The 17,275-nt window shown below is 36.8% G+C and overlaps 2 protein-coding genes across 9 annotated transcripts; both read right to left on the reverse strand.

The window, feature by feature from the left end:
- Positions 1-521: 521 nt before the first annotated feature.
- Positions 522-5,514, reverse strand: LOC125210876. Of its 5 annotated transcripts, none has more exons than XM_048110491.1 (14): positions 5,381-5,514; positions 5,212-5,260; positions 4,806-4,873; positions 4,550-4,589; positions 4,425-4,459; positions 3,585-3,767; positions 3,339-3,498; positions 2,829-3,142; positions 2,629-2,760; positions 2,411-2,544; positions 2,209-2,306; positions 2,029-2,120; positions 1,677-1,780; positions 522-812 (listed from the first exon to the last, which is right to left on the reverse strand). In XM_048110491.1, exons 1-14 carry the CDS (start codon positions 5,402-5,404, stop codon positions 746-748), a joined length of 1,500 nt encoding a protein of 499 aa, XP_047966448.1. In that variant the 5' UTR covers positions 5,405-5,514; the 3' UTR covers positions 522-745. The 5 variants fall into 5 exon arrangements, with proteins under 5 accessions (XP_047966448.1, XP_047966449.1, XP_047966447.1 ...); XM_048110492.1 differs by having other exon boundaries at positions 2,411-2,532; positions 4,806-4,876; XM_048110490.1 differs by having other exon boundaries at positions 4,806-4,876.
- A 1,631-nt stretch (positions 5,515-7,145) lies between these two features.
- Positions 7,146-15,888, reverse strand: LOC125215514 (cysteine-tryptophan domain-containing zinc finger protein 7-like). 4 transcript variants are annotated; one of them, XM_048116949.1, is made up of 14 exons: positions 15,327-15,888; positions 14,723-14,795; positions 14,511-14,632; positions 14,041-14,409; positions 12,595-13,943; positions 11,986-12,440; positions 10,138-11,864; positions 9,908-10,059; positions 9,457-9,617; positions 8,910-9,070; positions 8,544-8,742; positions 8,084-8,125; positions 7,692-7,999; positions 7,146-7,394 (listed from the first exon to the last, which is right to left on the reverse strand). In XM_048116949.1, exons 1-11 carry the CDS (start codon positions 15,474-15,476, stop codon positions 8,551-8,553), a joined length of 4,911 nt encoding a protein of 1,636 aa, XP_047972906.1. In that variant the 5' UTR covers positions 15,477-15,888; the 3' UTR covers positions 7,146-7,394; positions 7,692-7,999; positions 8,084-8,125; positions 8,544-8,550. The 4 variants fall into 4 exon arrangements, with proteins under 4 accessions (XP_047972906.1, XP_047972905.1, XP_047972907.1 ...); XM_048116948.1 differs by having other exon boundaries at positions 7,692-7,762; positions 7,894-7,999; positions 8,084-8,742; XM_048116950.1 differs by lacking the exon at positions 8,084-8,125 and having other exon boundaries at positions 7,692-7,762.
- Positions 15,889-17,275: the final 1,387 nt, after the last annotated feature.

Genomic DNA, 17,275 nt, shown 5'->3' on the forward strand with positions numbered 1-17,275 from the left:
GAGGGGCAGAAAAGGTATTTAGGGGGACAAGTCACCGTATTCGATTCGTTAATTGGAGGGCACGAAATGTTAGAATTAGACTAAACCAAGAGCTACGTGGCATCGGACTTTGGGTTCGGCTTCTGTCAGATACCTCAATCAATTCAGTGATTCCAAAATGTTAGTAATATCTACACTTTGATGATTTATTTATTCATCCACAGGGAGTAGTATATTTTAGAACGTTTATTGCTTTCTCTTAATCATAGTCTCGGGTTTGGATCCAAAATCAGGAAACTAAAATAATTCGGATGTGGTTGTATGCGTAATATTCCGATTAGTGTTCAACACAAGTAACAAATTAACCAAAACTACATTTAATTACTACAATCATGCATCTCCAAATTCAGACAAATGCTTACGTATCACGAATAAATTGTGTTTTAAGAGTTTCGTTTCGAGATAACAAAACTAGATAGAGTTAATCAGATTACAAAATAAGGGCTGCTTCTATAACACTAATGATAAATGACAGGAAAGCATCAACTAAAAGAATCTGACTATATTCATGAGAACGAAATCGCAACTGCTTCTTACAAGAGCACTTTCGCTTGGCTGTTTTCACATACACACACACACACGACACATGTATAGAATTTTTTTAACAATTATTGAGATTGAGGATGAATAACTTTTGTTAAAGAGTAAACATAGAACTTGTATGCGAAACTATCTTAAAATTTGTTGATTTGGGGTGAAGTCGAAGTCAAGGCTGGACCTGGGAGAAGTGTGAGCATAAAAAGATAACTTCATTTTTCACCTGCACCTCTTTCCTGTTTCAACAGACAGCACATCATCATAACAAGAAATATCAACAGCATAGTCGCAAGAACAGAAAGTGGAATCATCAAATCATGACAGGCATGGGATCCATGTTAAGACAGAGTAAAGTATACTATTAAGGGAGTGAATTAAATTAAAACAACAAAGCAACTACGATGTCTTATTTTAACTTGGGAAGAAACACAAATATACACTCTTGGATGCCATGGAATTGAGGGTGTGAAGCCTTCAATTCCAAATTCATTGTTTGGTACCAACCATAAAAATGCTTGGATTTGTAAGAAGTCCGATTTCATATGTCTCAATTCTACAATTTGAGTTTCAGAGCCAATGTAAATATTCAGAATTCCAAATACTTGTAAAATTGGGAAACCTCCCAAATACACATTGCACACAATACACACACAATACACATGCAACACCCACTGCACACTCTACACATAATATACATACAGTACATAACACACACACACTGCACACAACAGACACAAACACACACTGCACACAATACACACTACACGGGCACAACATATACACTCGCACAAACAACTCAAAATATAGAGAAAAATAATGTGGAGATGCATAATGTATATCAATAAAATATATTCAATTTAAAGTCAATGTCAAAATTTGGTTAATTTTTTTGACATAGCAAACAAAGAATCTGGAATAAAAATACAATTTTACATCAATTACTTAGTTTTACCAAACAAAGGGTTTGTTATTGAATTAGAATATTAAGTCCATAGAATTCCAATTACAACCCAATTTCAATTTCATTATATAACAAACACCTGCATAACTTACCCAGACCTACAGATTTCAAAAGGTGTTAAAGCTAGTGCAAGTCATACCAAGGAGGGCGAATATGTATCAGGTTGCTGACTTCCAGATCAACACTGTCTGACATTCTTGGGTTGAAGATGATAGTGATAGTCCTTGCCTCCCTAGAAAAATTCTGGAGACATAACCAAAAATATCATTGCGTATATAAGCTATTAGAAGGAACATGTGCAACTTTATCAAATTGTCCATGCCATGATGCAGTTTCTGTGCTGAGAGAGAACTTATGGGAGTTCTCCATGAAGGGAAATCTACAGGAGCATGAGGACCTAAGTTTGGAAATATCACAGCAAAGGGAACTGCTTACTAAAATTAGACTACGTTTAAAATAGTCCAGTTTTTTAATTCTGGGAGCAAGCAAACCTTTCCGTTTCCAACACAAGTACAAGAGCACACAATCAGCTTTGCTTCCAGAGACCTTGACAAAATTCTAACCAAAATTGCCGTTTCTTCACCTGGAAGCAAATGAATTTTGGAGATCAAGGAATTGCTTGGAAACAAATGGTAGTATGTCGATAATAGAATGTTGGTTCTCACTTTTACCTTTGATACCGGTTTCTGCACTTGCATTCTTTACGGAATCCGTCTCTCTTTCTTTCTCAATTTGCATTACTTGCTGCAACCTCCTAAACATTCCACCACTGCATGATTTACAACTCAATGTGAATAAAATGTATAGAATCATGATCTGCATTTTAAAGCTCCTGAAATTGAACCACAATACAAGCACTAGAACCATACCCACCACAAAGGTCTGGGAAAAGAAACATCTAGTCTGTCACCAATTGCAGAGACTGTTCTGAAAGCTTCATGAAATTGGTCTGCCATTGTTCTAGAGATGATTGACTTTACACTTTGAGCTCCCTCCTGCCACGAACACTTTGACAGTCAAGCACGTGAAGGTGTGATACATGGATTGAATGAGTTTTAAAGAACTTAGATAGCCATTCATATATGAACTACCTCATCCTCAGTTTCAAAAGAAGTGTCACTATCTAAAGCCTCAGGCAGATCATTGTCTTCTTGGATGCTATCACCCAATGGAAGCACATTTCTTACTAAAACAGCCTGCTTTCTTCTTCTTTTCTGGGTCTCCTGAATTCCATGTACAACTGAATGTAAACTGTAGATCCAGGAGAAAAGTTCATAGAAGAGAGTCTAACCAGTTTGGAACTTTCTTCTTGCAGATCACTTCTCTCAAGGAAGCCACCTAGAATCTCAGCCATTGAATGCCCTCTGGTGTCATGGTTATGGGGCATTTCAAAAGTAAGTATGTGTTTGTTATGAATGTTCAGCTGAGAGTCAGCCAAATTATTGTGCATCTCATCATCAACTACATCACCAATTTCATCTGCTATAAGGATTTTGTCAGATGATGTCCCTTCATCGCTATCACTTACAACCAAAGATTGGTCTGGTTTATCTGAATGGCAGGGGAATGAAAATTTGACCTTAGCCTTTCTCCGGCCCCTGCCTCCTATATTGTTGATTAGTAAGTATAACATATATCAGTTAAGCAGAGACCTACTAAATGAAGAGGAACTGGGACATAATATAGAAAATATTTTTCGTAAAAGCATCTTTGATTTAGGGAGACTGGGAATATCAAGAAAGTACAACAAAAATATATGAATTCTGCTATGTAGCTTTTGCCAGAAATGCATGACTAGTACCTCTAGTGGATTTCTTTTCCTTCACAAATACATCATGGTGGTTTGAGGAAGAACAGGGATTCTCTTTTGACCGGACTAATGCCTCCACTTCACGACTTGCTTCAGACCATGTGATGGCCAAATTTTCTCTAACACTTTTAGAGGTGCCAGGACCAATTTTCTGGATGTGTTACCACTCAACGTTTAGAAACAATGATTATGAGATATTAAGATGGCCTTCTATGGGTTCATACATAAGTACCACACCTCATAATCAGAAATAATTTCTTCATCAGAATATGAGACCGAAGATATGTCCGGTAAGAAGATTAGTCCTTTATTGGAACGAGCAAGGGTGTCAGAGGCAATTCCATGGTAGTGGTTGGGAGAACTCCTATCATTGAAGATAGGAGGTTCAACTTCATCTTCAATTTCATAAGCTCCTTTTCTCTATCAACAAACAAGATTAGCAATAACATCTTGAATGAGTCATTGTTGCAGATTATTAGAGTTAACTTTGCAGAATATTTTCAGAGTAAGAGTCAAGCTGTTAGTAGTTTCTTAGAGAGAGCTTTTATCTATTAGAGTTAAAGTTGGATTATGAGTCTTGGAGTCAGCAGTTAGTAGTTATTACAAATAGCTCCTCAATGGAAGAGCAATTTGTCTTGGTATTGGTCTAGGGACGGTATCTATCATAGGCCTCGGTAGAGGATAATTTTTTGTTCTTTCTATACAGTTCCTATTTAGTTTACTACTTTACTTTCTGTCTTTCGTTTCTTTTCTTTCTATTCATTTCTAGCATCTACCGTCATTACTCTATCAATATAAGGGTCACACTTTTACTTATGTCCCGAACCATTCACTAGAAATCATAACACCAATTGCAGGGATGAAGTGAAATATTGAAAGATCATAACAATTAAGGAATAATATTTTCTTTTCTTTTCTACAAGGAACAAAGAACTTTCATGTTTACATAGTAGTAAAAGAAAGTTTCTTCAATATTATCCTTTCCGGCAAACAAAATTGGCCAATTATTCCGTAGATCATATAAGGATAGTTCTTAGAGTACTAAAACATGTTGCTCTAAGAGTTTGCAGTAAATACCCCAGGGGATGAGACAGACTCCTCCATAAAGGACTCTGCAAAAATGCATCAGGTATTGCCATTTGAGTTTGGAACCCAAGATCAATAATCAATATAAGAAATAAGAAATGAATCGCATAAACTACCTCTGAGTATCTCAAGTTGTGAGAGAACCTTCATCTTGCCCTGCCAAAAACCATATTCGTTATGGTAACCTTGCCCCAACATAGACAAGAAGATATTAAACTCCGATAGGAAAATAAAGACCATCCAAACAAACAAATATGAAATAATTAACTATTTTAACATTACATTGTTACACTTTATATTTCTGCCATTACAGCTAAAACGGCAAACTAGGACGTGGACAAATGTTTATGGATGATTGATCAGGGCATTTACCTTGTCCTTTTCATCTCCACCCAAGGATACAGTGTTCCGTATCCACTCACCATCCGGATCTTCATCCTCTTCTGACAGAGAATAACAAAGGAGATAACAGACAAATTTGTGAACTAAATACAGCAAACAAACTTGTTCAAGCATCATGTTGACCAGAGAAATAGCATCATAAACTTAACAACAAGCAGAAAACCCGAACGCCAGAAGAAAAAAAAAAAAAAGAAAAAAAAAAGACCTATTACCAACTTCGTAATAAAAAAATTCATACTATTCCAAATCATCTACAACAGAACGTAAATAACAAAATTTACCGAGCGAATCAGAATCAGAATCAGAAGAAAAACGAGAGTTGAATTCAATAATCTTAACTTTTCGGTTTATTGATATTTCCAATTCCAACTCTTACCAGATATGCTCTGATCGGAATCTTCATTTTCTCGAGCCTCATCTCCAAACTACAAGTCCGAAATCAAACTTTATCAGCTGCGGCAACAAAAAACAAACAAATGCAGCCACATAATATGAAACAAGATAGTAGTACTACTAATAGATAAAATTCTGAGCTAATTACTTACGCCGGCAGCGTTTCTCCGCCACATTCGTAATTCGAGAGAAAATTATGAAAATTACTCGTCTCAGCAAACAACTGTTTTGTCGCGCAATGCTACGCTGATTGAGGGATAGCTGTTGAAAATTCCAGTGAAACCTGAGAAGCTTAAGCAGGAAACGTTATCTTTCAACGATTTTATGCAACAGTTGCGACTATGGTTTACTGGTTAGCGACTCTATGTTTTTTTATTAAAATTTTTAATTTCAATTATGTAAATTTTAATTATTTTGTATTAGTAGTAGTAAATTAATTTAATTACAAGTTATAAATAAAAATGAATAGAAAATAAAATTCGGTGAACATGCTTAATTTCGTGGCTTTTTTTTAGGTAGTAATTACTAAGGTGGTGTTCGATTTTCAAGATAAAAATCTAGGATTGAGTTGAGAGATTATTTTAGTCATAGGGGTTAGCTATGACTAATTATCCCATGATTATTCATATAGGATTGAGTTGTGGGATTGAATCTCATGAACCAAACACACTACAAATTTAGTCTCGGCTACAATCTTACAAACCGAACACCCTTAAGGGTATTATGCTAGCAGACCTATTGACTAGGCACAATGGGTGGAATCAACAATAGCTATAGTACTACTTATAGAGAATCTCCAATGAAAGGTAAATAGAGAGGTAAAGCCATATAATTATCATATTTGCTTCTTTTTTAATGAAAAGTCATTCTTTAAAGAGAAAGGTATTTGAGATGCATTATACATTTTCTCATTTTAAAGAGGTATTGGAGAGTTAAAATCTTATAACTATCATATTTGTCTTCTTTTTCATGAAAAATCATTCTCCAAGGGGAAAATATTTGAAATGTATTATACTTTTTGGGATTAATCTTGTACTATTTTTTTATTTAGAAAATAATTTACCTTTCTATATTTTTTTCCTTTGGAATTTATAATTTACCGTTTGTGGCCATAAGACCATCTCAAAGGGTACACTAAAACCTAAAATGGGATAGGTATTTAGCTCCAATAATACTCAAAAACCAATCTCATTTTTTGTTTTTGAGAAAAAAATACCTATCATTATGTTTACATTAAACCAAAACCTAAATGTTTTTCAAATTTTGTGAGTAAAAAGGGCATAATATAGAGAATGTTCTTTTAAGTTTGAGTCTAGTATAAATGGTTGTAGTAAAATCATATTTATGTGACATTTACACTAAAATGAGTTTGAGTTTAGTGTAAATCGTTGGAGATGTTTAAGCTGATCATAAGCAAAAGTACATCAAAAATATATGTCTAATAAATAAAATTAATCTCTTGACTATTTAATTGAGTGTAACTAATTTTAATAGATTTCGGGCATATTGATTGTCTGTCTAACGTGAATATGTTTAGATAGCAATTTGACAATAAGATTTTAATCAATGGTAAATCAAATAACACTAAACGTGAATATGTTTAATTCAAATTCACTTACATATAATGAATTTACATATACAGAATGCGTTAAACTGAATAAATTTGAACTTTGTTTTGTTCACTATACAAAATAAATAAAATACTGTAGAACTTTAGTTTGTTCACTTGACAAAATTAATAAAATAAAACATTGGTTTATTCATGACTTTACAAAATAAAAATAAAAATAAAAATAAAATAATTGACTTTGTTTTTTAAATAGATAGAAGTGAAGAGACTTCCACAGTTGAAAGACCACCTATGAAGTTGATTTTTTTCATAAAACGAGGAAACCTTAAATAAACAGGACAAATATATATCGACTAGAATTTGCACTCTTTCAACTAAAACTCCCTCTGAATGGGGGAAGAAACTTTTTTACAAGCAGCAACCAAATACATATCAAAGAATTCACAGCAAAATGGGATATGTAAAGTTTTGCAACGGATAAAAATGTTCCGACATAGCAAAATGGGACGCTAGACTTGCCACAAAATCTTCACAAGGACCGCGACTCCCTTCCAGCATTCGTCAGAAGCTTCGAAGGCACTCATCTCACGTACCACCTGCACCATGGATCGAACAGTTACCACCAAAAAGACAGCATTTTATTTCAAAAGTAACACATCTCCGATTCCGGAAAAAGAAAAACAACCTAACTTCTACAAGCCAAGAAGAGATAGTAATTAGTGAGTCCTCGAATGATTTTGCATTTAAAATACAGGCTGGATATAAAACTGTGGGGGTCAGAAATGTGTATACAAGGCAACAATTGTTTTCTTCAACAATGAGAAAAACTAGAAGAAATATGAGAACCACAGAGATCTAATATATCTCAGTTGTGTAAGAGACTGGTTATGTACCTGTCAGCCGATGGCGGTTACACGGGTGTCCATATCCAGAGTGCTATCAAAATGAAGTGGCTCCGTAGCAACTGGGACATTTCATTAAATGTATACATATATGTAATTCCTTGAGGAGCAGCACCACGGACACACACATTTATGGCTGGGCATCACTTTCAACTCTTTTATCAGTGACAAGTATAACATACTGCCATATTACCTTCCTACTACGTTAACCTGATTCAGCAACTTATTGTACTTGGGCTAAATGAATACAAAAGATAATTCTGTAAGGGCGTGCATGGGCAGAAATTATATGGTCGGACCTGCAAATATTCAACGATATAATAGTCAGGAAAAGGATCATACATAAATCTCAAGGAGTGGTAAATGGTGAAGGGATAATTTACCCGAGGATGCAATCCGGACTCCTTAATCAGAATTTGCAGGATCTGGGAAAATCATCGGGCCAACTTTGTTATTATGAACAAAACCATCAAGCTTGAATATGAAACTCAGGGCCATCCCACTCAAGACAGCCCTGCATTGCAACTGTGAGGTATGTACCCTTACTCCAACAACTTAAAATGATCAGATAGCCCTTTGTCAACCAAGCTTAAGGCCACTTCTTCATTGATACACTTCAGTATGCAACACCTCTTTATCAGCATCATCAACCCAATTTGAAAAGAATTCAAAAAATTGGGGGACTTTATTATCATCCATAAGCATCCGATAAAGAATCAGAGAGGTATTGCAAACTCAATACTATAACTGTACAGATTTACAAGGGTGATACATTCTACTAGAACTCGTGATGCATTGCACATTATTTGGTGACGAAGAACCCAAAATTGGAATGATAATTACAAGCTGTTTAGTGGCTAATGGCATCCTTAGCAATACGCACAAGCTGCAATAAACCCTCAACGTCTTGGAAGTTGTAGTCAAGCGCGTTTTTAAGTGAACGGACACCCTCTTTGTGGGTATCTGCAAGTCTTGATGTAGCAGCTGTGAAAGCAATTCTTGATTTTCTTGAAGCTTCCATTGCAAAGGTAACATCCTGTGCCTACAGAAAGAAACAGTGTAAAACTTTAATACATGCAACAAAACAGAATGATTACTGCTATAGCTCTCAGAATTTCAAGGAAGTCATGTCGATGAATGAAAAACTAAAAGATTGGATCCCATGAAATATATATCTGCTATAAGCGGAGTATCTAGTCATATACTTACAAAGTTCAGAACACGCAGAAGACTAGAACGATTCCGTGAAGTGATGATATGGCTTCCAGAAACTTGAGGAGAGCCCACAACTTTGGCTGAGGCAGCCTTATCTGCTGTCGCTTGGTGGTTCAAATTGTCAACATCAGAGGCAGAGGAGGAAGGAGATTCACCTGAATGGGGACAATGATAATACTTGAAATCAAAGTTGTTACACATTATTAACATACAATTTGTTATGTGGAGTCATGATAAAGCAGTCAAAGTTTTACCTTTTAGATTTCACTTTATAGCAGCTGAATTTACACCATACAATTAATAGCAAAGAGTAGTTTTTCTAGTTTAGCTATCCTCTTTGGACACAAGAAGTTCCCTATATATTTCTGATCTATCACACATTTTCGATGTGATGGTGCAACAATTTATACCCAGTGCCCTACCATAAACATTTTAAAGTTATTACTCCTGTCAGACTATTACTAGTAGCAGCAGGGGAACCAGCGGAAGATGTGATTCTGATCTAAATGAAATTATAAAGAATGCTGCATCAAAAGTTTACCAGGGGCAGCAATTTGTAGAGCACTTTGCAACTCGGCCCGATCCCTGCTTGTATTGCTATGAGATGAATAAAGCACTCGCATGTAAGCAACCTCCATACATTTGTAGGCTAAAGCAGCAGCACCCATGTCTTTTGACTTTTCAAAGTCATGGGCACAAAACCTACAAAATTTTAACCATTCAACAAACAGAAATGTTGTCCGGTTGATTCATGTCCATTAATGGATTGACCACTATTAGATTAAGGAGAGAAATACATATGCAATGGACAAAATTGTGTCAGTGTAAATTAACGTCAGATTTTTTCTTTGTACATGAAGAACACAAAATAAGACAATACTAGTTATAAGTTGTAACCACTCTTTCAAAATTTGAGAGTTCCACAATGGAAGTGTGAAAGCATATTAACAGGCAGCATTGAGGATGGTTACAGATGGAGATTAATGACTTACTCGCAGAGTTTTGCGGTGCTACTATATATGTGCAATGAGTGCATCAGTTCATTATGCTTAGTGGCTTCACTACTTCCGGATTCGAGCAAAGAGGCACCATGGAGAAACTTGAGGGCAGCTTCAAAGTAAAGCCCAATACTAGTTCCAGAATTCTGCCAAACAGATTTCGGTTACGGAAAATTGAGAAATAGTGAAATAACAAAATCCAGAACACCAAAATATGCATCAACCTTAAGCCGATCAGCCATGTGTTTGAGGTCCTTCGCTTCTTTTAAAATGGTATTAGCGGCATGACTGGATGAATCCCTTCGAACGGGACTTGGAGCGTCAACATCCCGAACTTTATGAGAGTTTGGAGTTGGATGCCTCATAGGCTGACCATTTGAGTTCTCAAGTTTCTTTCTCTGATTTGAGGCCTTTTGTGCATCACCATTATCAGATGCATCAAGAGACAAACCTTTTGAACTATTTTCCTTCTGAGATACAGAAACAGGAGCAGTGTCAGTCTGTATTCTTGCTAAGGGTGGAAGTGAGTGTGACTTCCCATTCCCATGTGTTTCTGTCTGGTTGCTTTTCTTGGGTAATTTTTCATTTTCATGCTCTTGTGGGAGACCATGCTTCTTATCCTGGCTTCTGATGGCATCTTGACCATCATGTCCAAGTTTCTTTTGACTTGGTGCTTTAGAGCTCTCACTTGACATTCCTCCAACCATATCTTTCTTGGAGACAAACTTATCACCCTTTTTAGGAGTGCCAGATTTCTCATCAGACTTGTTTCTTCTACTCTTTGACTTCTCCTCATGCAAATGCGTGTGATCTGAAGCATCGTTTCTTGAATCAGAAGCCTTGATTTTAATCTTGTCTACTTCAGAACCAGAGGCGTGAGCCTTGTCTTTGGATTGTAAGGACAAACCTTTTCCAGATTTTTTTGAGTGAACTCCACCCTCAGATTGGTCATTGTTTGTTCTTGTTTCAGTATCGAATTGCTCAGAATAATGTTTTGTACTAGCATACTGATTACTTTGACATAACTGATCACTGTGAACATCATTGGCATGATTATTGGCAGTAAGAACTGTATCTATTTTATCCAATCCTGTTCGGACGTTCCCTCCATCATCACTGCCTGAAAACATACCCGGGTTGGCAGCAGCAGAATCATGAAAAACAGTCCTTTCTTCGTGGCTTTTCCGTGCTGATGAGACCTTATCAGCATTAGGAAATCTCAGAGGGGATGAGGAAACTGATTCAACTGGGGAACCTTTAACTTCCTGGCCAGTGGTTTTGGTTCTATGTGAGCCAGATACCTTGGAAGAGCTTGAATTGGCAGCAACAGAAGGACGCACAGAAGCCATGTCACTTTTTAAATAATCTGCCACTTGAGTACTGTTCACAAGCTGCCCATCATGTTGGTCCTTTATACTTTTGCTTTTCCTGTCGGACCCTATACTGGTTTTGCTTCCATTCATAGCTTTTCCTCCAGACTTGGAAAGTCTAGCCTTCTTTTCTTTTCGGTGTTCACTTTCACTCAATTCTTCTATAAAATCACCAGAGTGCAAGTAATGTTGTTCTGAATTGGAAATGGCCTCATTATGAGTCCTAGAACCATAATTGTCTTTAACTCTCCTCTTTCTAGGATCTTCGTCATCATATTTTCCAGAACAGAGCAAACCATCAGCTGCAGGTGACGGAACATGCATTTCTACATTCATACTTGATGCTATACTTTTCATGGCTTCACCACTAAAATCCTTAAGGTTATTGTACTTGTCTCGATCATTACCAGATGTATTTGACAGACTTAACGAGCGACGACCTGCTTTCGTGGAAGCACTGCCTCCATTGTCAGAATTCCAATTTTCATCATCACAATGTAACTCCTCACTCTTAATTCTTTTAGAAGCTCTAGTGCTCTCCATATCAGACTCACGCTTGCTCTTTATCTTTACACTTGTACCTATGCAAGTCCATACGAAGATAAAACTTTAGGAGGTTCGGGAAAAGAAGCCAAAGGTCGATGTAGGTATGACTCACATGTGAACTTGACCACAAAGAAGTACAAATAATAATGATAATACCTTTATCAGAAGAGCTGATTTGTGACATTTTTTCTGCTTTCGCATCACTGCACTTCTCCAATGCCATACTTCCTTGCCTCATATGCTGTCCAGAAGCATCTACAGAAGGTGAGTTATTTGCGCTGTTCAGTTTAGTTATTTTTCCCAACATATTCTTCTTCCGTGAGTTTGATGAGTTGGTGGAACCATCTATATCCACTGAATTTGCAGCCACTGCAGACCCATGTTTCTTCTTCCCACTATTTGGTGCAGTTGGGACAACAGCATCCAGGTGTTCTTGAGCCAGAGGCCTAGAATCAGCTGACGTGATCCCTATCGAAGCCATAATGACATTATTTGGCCGAATGCCTTGACCCTCGGGAGGAGGGACCGGAACTGAAGCAACGGGATGGTAAAGGGCCCTTAAAGCATTAGTGGTCTCCTCCTCTGGGATGATACAACGGTTCATCCCAGGCCTGTAAGAATTGGAAAAAGGTGAGTTTTCCACAATGAATAACCTCTAGACATAAACAGAGAGGCAGAGCTCGCCAACATAACAGCAATTGACCATTAAAGGCAGTAGTTGAAATTGTTTGGATCAAATACATATTCATTAGTGATAGAACTTACAGCCAGGAAAGCATCCTACAAAGCCATTTCTCGGGGAGATTTTCGGGATTAGTGCCAAGTGGAAGTAGTCGCCATTTTTTACATTTATCACATGAAACCCAATCTTCTTGGACCAGAGGAACCGATCCAGCTGGAGCTTCAGAATTCGGACCATTTTCAAGGGGAGGAGTTGGCCGAGACACAGGTGTAGCATATTTCTCTAGTGTTTTTTCAGAATTTCTGCCTGTATATTTTTCTCGGGACATGTTATTATCTTTTCTTAAATTTCTTTTTCCAGCAAATTGAGGATCTTTTAACCTTCCTGAGGACGTCATTTCCCCAGAGATCGATTCGCTGTCATCATCTTCAAATTCTACATCTCCAAAGAAGTCCTTATACCTGTCCTTTGGCTTCTCATGCTCCTTCTGGAAATCAGGTGTATCATTTTTAGATGTGAGACAATTGGTATGAGAACTCTTCCCACTTTTAGGATCCAGAGAAGACTCAACCATTGACTCATCTTTTGCTACATATGCACCTTCAGTGGCTTTATTTTGAGCTTCCTTCCGTTTCCTCTTTCCCCCAGTTGATGATTTCTCAAGAGATGGTTCCAGACAACCCTCGCTAACTGACCCTCCTTTCTGAGTGACTAATTGTTTCAAGGCACCAGGCGGTTCAGAAGCAGTAAGTGTTTTTATTCCCTTAGAGGCATTAGACCCCGACTGGTCCAAAGTGTGAGGCTTTTCTGCCTTGTATATGTCCACCTGAGGGCAAGCTGCAACAGTAGTACTGATGCGATTTAATTCTTTAGATTCAGAAGCCTTGCCCGATGAACCAGACCTCCCACCCAACTTCTCAGCTCTGCTAGCATCTTGAGCAGGTGCCACACTCTCCAAATGTTCCTTCTCAATGCACGGGGAGAAGGCTTCTCGCTTTATCCTATCTTTTGCAGAAAAAGTTGCAGGGGGCATATCCTTCAACGGATCGGCAGCAATATGCTGAGAACTTGATAAAAGTGGAAGTTTCAGAGCATTAGAAACGAGTTCCTCATACCCATACGGATCACTATCATTTTCTTTATCCTTCTTCAGCGGAGAAACATTATTCTCCACAAAACCATTATTATTCTGATACGGTAATTCTGTGAAGTAATCATCGTCCTTTTCAGATGACACGACCTTTTTCTTTTCAGTAACTGTATGGATACCCCTGCTAGAAAGAGATCCATTCCCTAACAATCCAGACTTTTTGCTTGTTCTGTCGACTAGTTTATTTTCACTTTTTCCCCTGGACTTCCTTTTTTCTGTAAGATGGATCAGATCCTCGGATAGAGGGGATAGAAGCAGTTCTCCAGAATAAGATGTCATAATCTGCTTGAGCACCAAAACAAGAAAATTTTAAAGATTTGTTTACAAAAGAAAAGTCGAACAAAAAGTTCTTGCAAATAAATATCAATAACAATATTACCTGAAGAATACTGGTTGGTGATGCCTCAGGCACGCCCAAAAGTTTACCACATTGTCCTTCACTAGTTGTGGGACTGTCTTCCATCGAAGAGGATGGCGAAACTACTAGACCAAGTCCACTGTAGATTTCAGCATTCTTCTGTGCTGACAAATTTTCTGAGCCAACTTTGATTCGGACCTTCAGTGTTCTCTGATCACTCACAGATTTTCTATTTGTTCCCCTTTTTAAGCGCGATTCTTCAGCATGTTTAGATTTTAAGTAGCCATTGCCTTTCAAGGAGCTTCCCACAGATAAAGATTTTCCTGAAGCAGTATGGGGCCTTATGGAAGGAGAAGCACTTGATGAAGCTAAAGAATTCTGCCTTTGATCCTAAATCAGAGAAAATCAATAATTCAACTAAACAGTCTAAACGTGATTTCAAGTTGGGCTATTCAGAGGACGTGGGGATAGAAAACCATAAGTTGAAATACCTCTGTGTGTGTCTTTCTTGGTGACTCATAGTTATGAGCCTCGGCTGGACTTTTTGTATGTGACCATGATGGACTCCGCTGATAGGTAGGTAAAAATGAACCATAGCCACCAAATTTTGCCCCTATAAAGTATTAATTAAATACTTTACATTCTAAAACCACATCTACATGACCCTAAAGTTACATAACTGGTTGTACTCTTTCTAACTTACCCAAATTCTCAGCTGAAACACCACCTTCGAAATCTTTCTGGAGGTGACCCAAAAATCTATGGACTTTTTCCTCCTATAAAAGGAACACGGAATGAGAAACATAAAGTAAAATCAAATAATAAAAGAAACAAGAATGAAAACCCAGAAAGCACGCTTCATATCACCTAATTCAACAACACACATCAGCTCGCAAAGTTGGAATGATAGCTAGCATTTAACATGTAGTCTATGTTCTTGTCGTCTTACAAGCCACCTTTATATACCAACTAAGGCTTAATTACTCCACAATATAGGTATTATCTTCTAGTTTTATACATAAGCACATACGGAATACATAATTGACCGTCAGATATTGGTAACTAGTAGCTCAAGTTCAATAGCATCATTAATCCAACTATTCCATAAACCCCAAAAAAAACGAGAGAGCTCATAAATGCATCGGTCAACAATAACCACTTCACCAATTCCAAACCACCAACACCTTACAACTAAAAGACAAGATTAAAACAACCATACTACATGATTAAGATTTAGCATAACATTACAAACTGGAGAAGCAATTCATACAGAAAATTAAATCAGGGTATTAATTGAAGATCCTCACAATGTAAGAGAGAGCAATATCAGGGTCAATGGTGGAATCTTCTCCCTCTTCTTGATAACCAAGAGCCTCCCCTTCTTCAAGCTCAGTTTCTTCCATATCTAATCCCAAACCTATCCTCTTTCTACCATCTCTACTGCCCACAGATATCATCACACGCAAATTGAAACCAAGGGAAAAAAATTACTAACAATAACAATAAAAAAACTCCCTTAAAAAGTGAACTTTTTTCCTCCACCGTTTACTTTTCAGCCGAAAATCACAAAATTGAGAACCCAGAAAAACCCTCGAATGATTTTCCCTGATCAGACTTAGACTTGGATTTCCTCACCTAACAAAGAACGAGAAGGAAAAAAACTCATTTTGCTCAGCAATATTACCAATCTACACTCGGGAGGAAAACGAAATTGACAGATTTTGAAATTATTGTGAATCTGAGAGCTCGATTGATTCACGTATCGTGGAAATTGGATCGTGTTATGCGATCTCTGGAAGCTCAAAACGTTGAGCAGGGGAAAAAAGTAGAGAGAGAAAAACGTTTAGAGAGAGATGGACTCTGGTTTCAGCAGCCGCGTTTGTTTCTCTAACTATTTTGTTTTGAGTAAAAATAAATTAAATTGGAAAAAATTTAGCTTTTGGAGAAAAACACGAATATTCTAAATTCTCTTAATTCATATTTTTGGTAATTTACTGTTTCTTAATATTAACTGCAGTGAATTTCTGTTACAATCCATTTGCTGTCCCTTATCATAATCCAACGGAAAGCTGCCACGCGTTTTCAGGGCGCGTGTCACACGTGAATACATAGATTAGCTCCATTGTCATATCTTTTTCTTCAAGATAAATTTTAAATAGCTAAACATTCATCCAAATATTATGTGTTTTAGTATGATTTTTTTGCAGGATCCTGTTATCCTAATATTATAAAATGATTTGTAAATTATTCTTTTTGGAAACTATTTCGAGTATCCTATTATCCTTATTATGAAATTATTTCTAAATTACATTGTGTCATATTTTAAAGATTAATTATATTTAATGATATGAGTTATAAAGATGACACGATCTTTACAATATTTCCTTTCTAAAAATTACGAATATGGTAAGAGTATAATTTGGTATTGAAACAAATATTTCGACCAGGCCTGTAAATTTGGGTTCCCGCGGGTACCCAAACCCGGAAATTCGGGTACCCGAACCCAAAATCGCAAAAATATCATAGCCAATACCTGACTCGTATGTGAATTCGGGTACCCAAATATCCGGTGCGGGTACCCGAACCTAACTAATCGGGTATCCATAAACCCGAAATTGGTATATTTCAAATTTATTCTTTTATATAAATTATATTGTGATGAGAAAATAAATTATTAAAAATAACACAATAATACTATTTATTGACAATTACTCTAAACTTCAATTCTAATGCTTTAGCTTTCTCTAGATTATGATTCTATGACTATATATAATAGACATTAGACAAATAGACACTACTTAATTTTAAAATAAAGAAATTTTTGGCATAAATCTACATGTGATTAAATAAATTTACCCTAGATTTACCCTACGGGCCATAAGCCCTATACTATATAAACCATAGGCCCTATACTATAAAAAAGTATTTATCACAAATACATGATTAATCGGGTTTAATCGGTATTAGTCGGGTACCCTAAACCCAAAAAATCCTAACATTAACTACCCAAACCCATAATTTCGGATTTCGGGTACCCAAAACCCGTCGGATATTGGGTCGGGATCGGGTATATCCGAAACCCGCGGACTAAATTTACAGGCCTAATTTCGACCTTCAAAGTCCAGCATGTTTAGTGAAATTTCATGAAATTATGTGGGGGAAAACATAAAATATACAAATTAAATTTGTTTATATTTATTATTTAAATATACTCATATTGTAGTCGTTTGATAACCGAATCAAACAGAGCATATTG

Source organism: Salvia hispanica, chromosome 3, assembly GCF_023119035.1.
Source record: "Salvia hispanica cultivar TCC Black 2014 chromosome 3, UniMelb_Shisp_WGS_1.0, whole genome shotgun sequence".
Lineage (NCBI taxonomy): Eukaryota > Viridiplantae > Streptophyta > Magnoliopsida > Lamiales > Lamiaceae > Salvia > Salvia hispanica.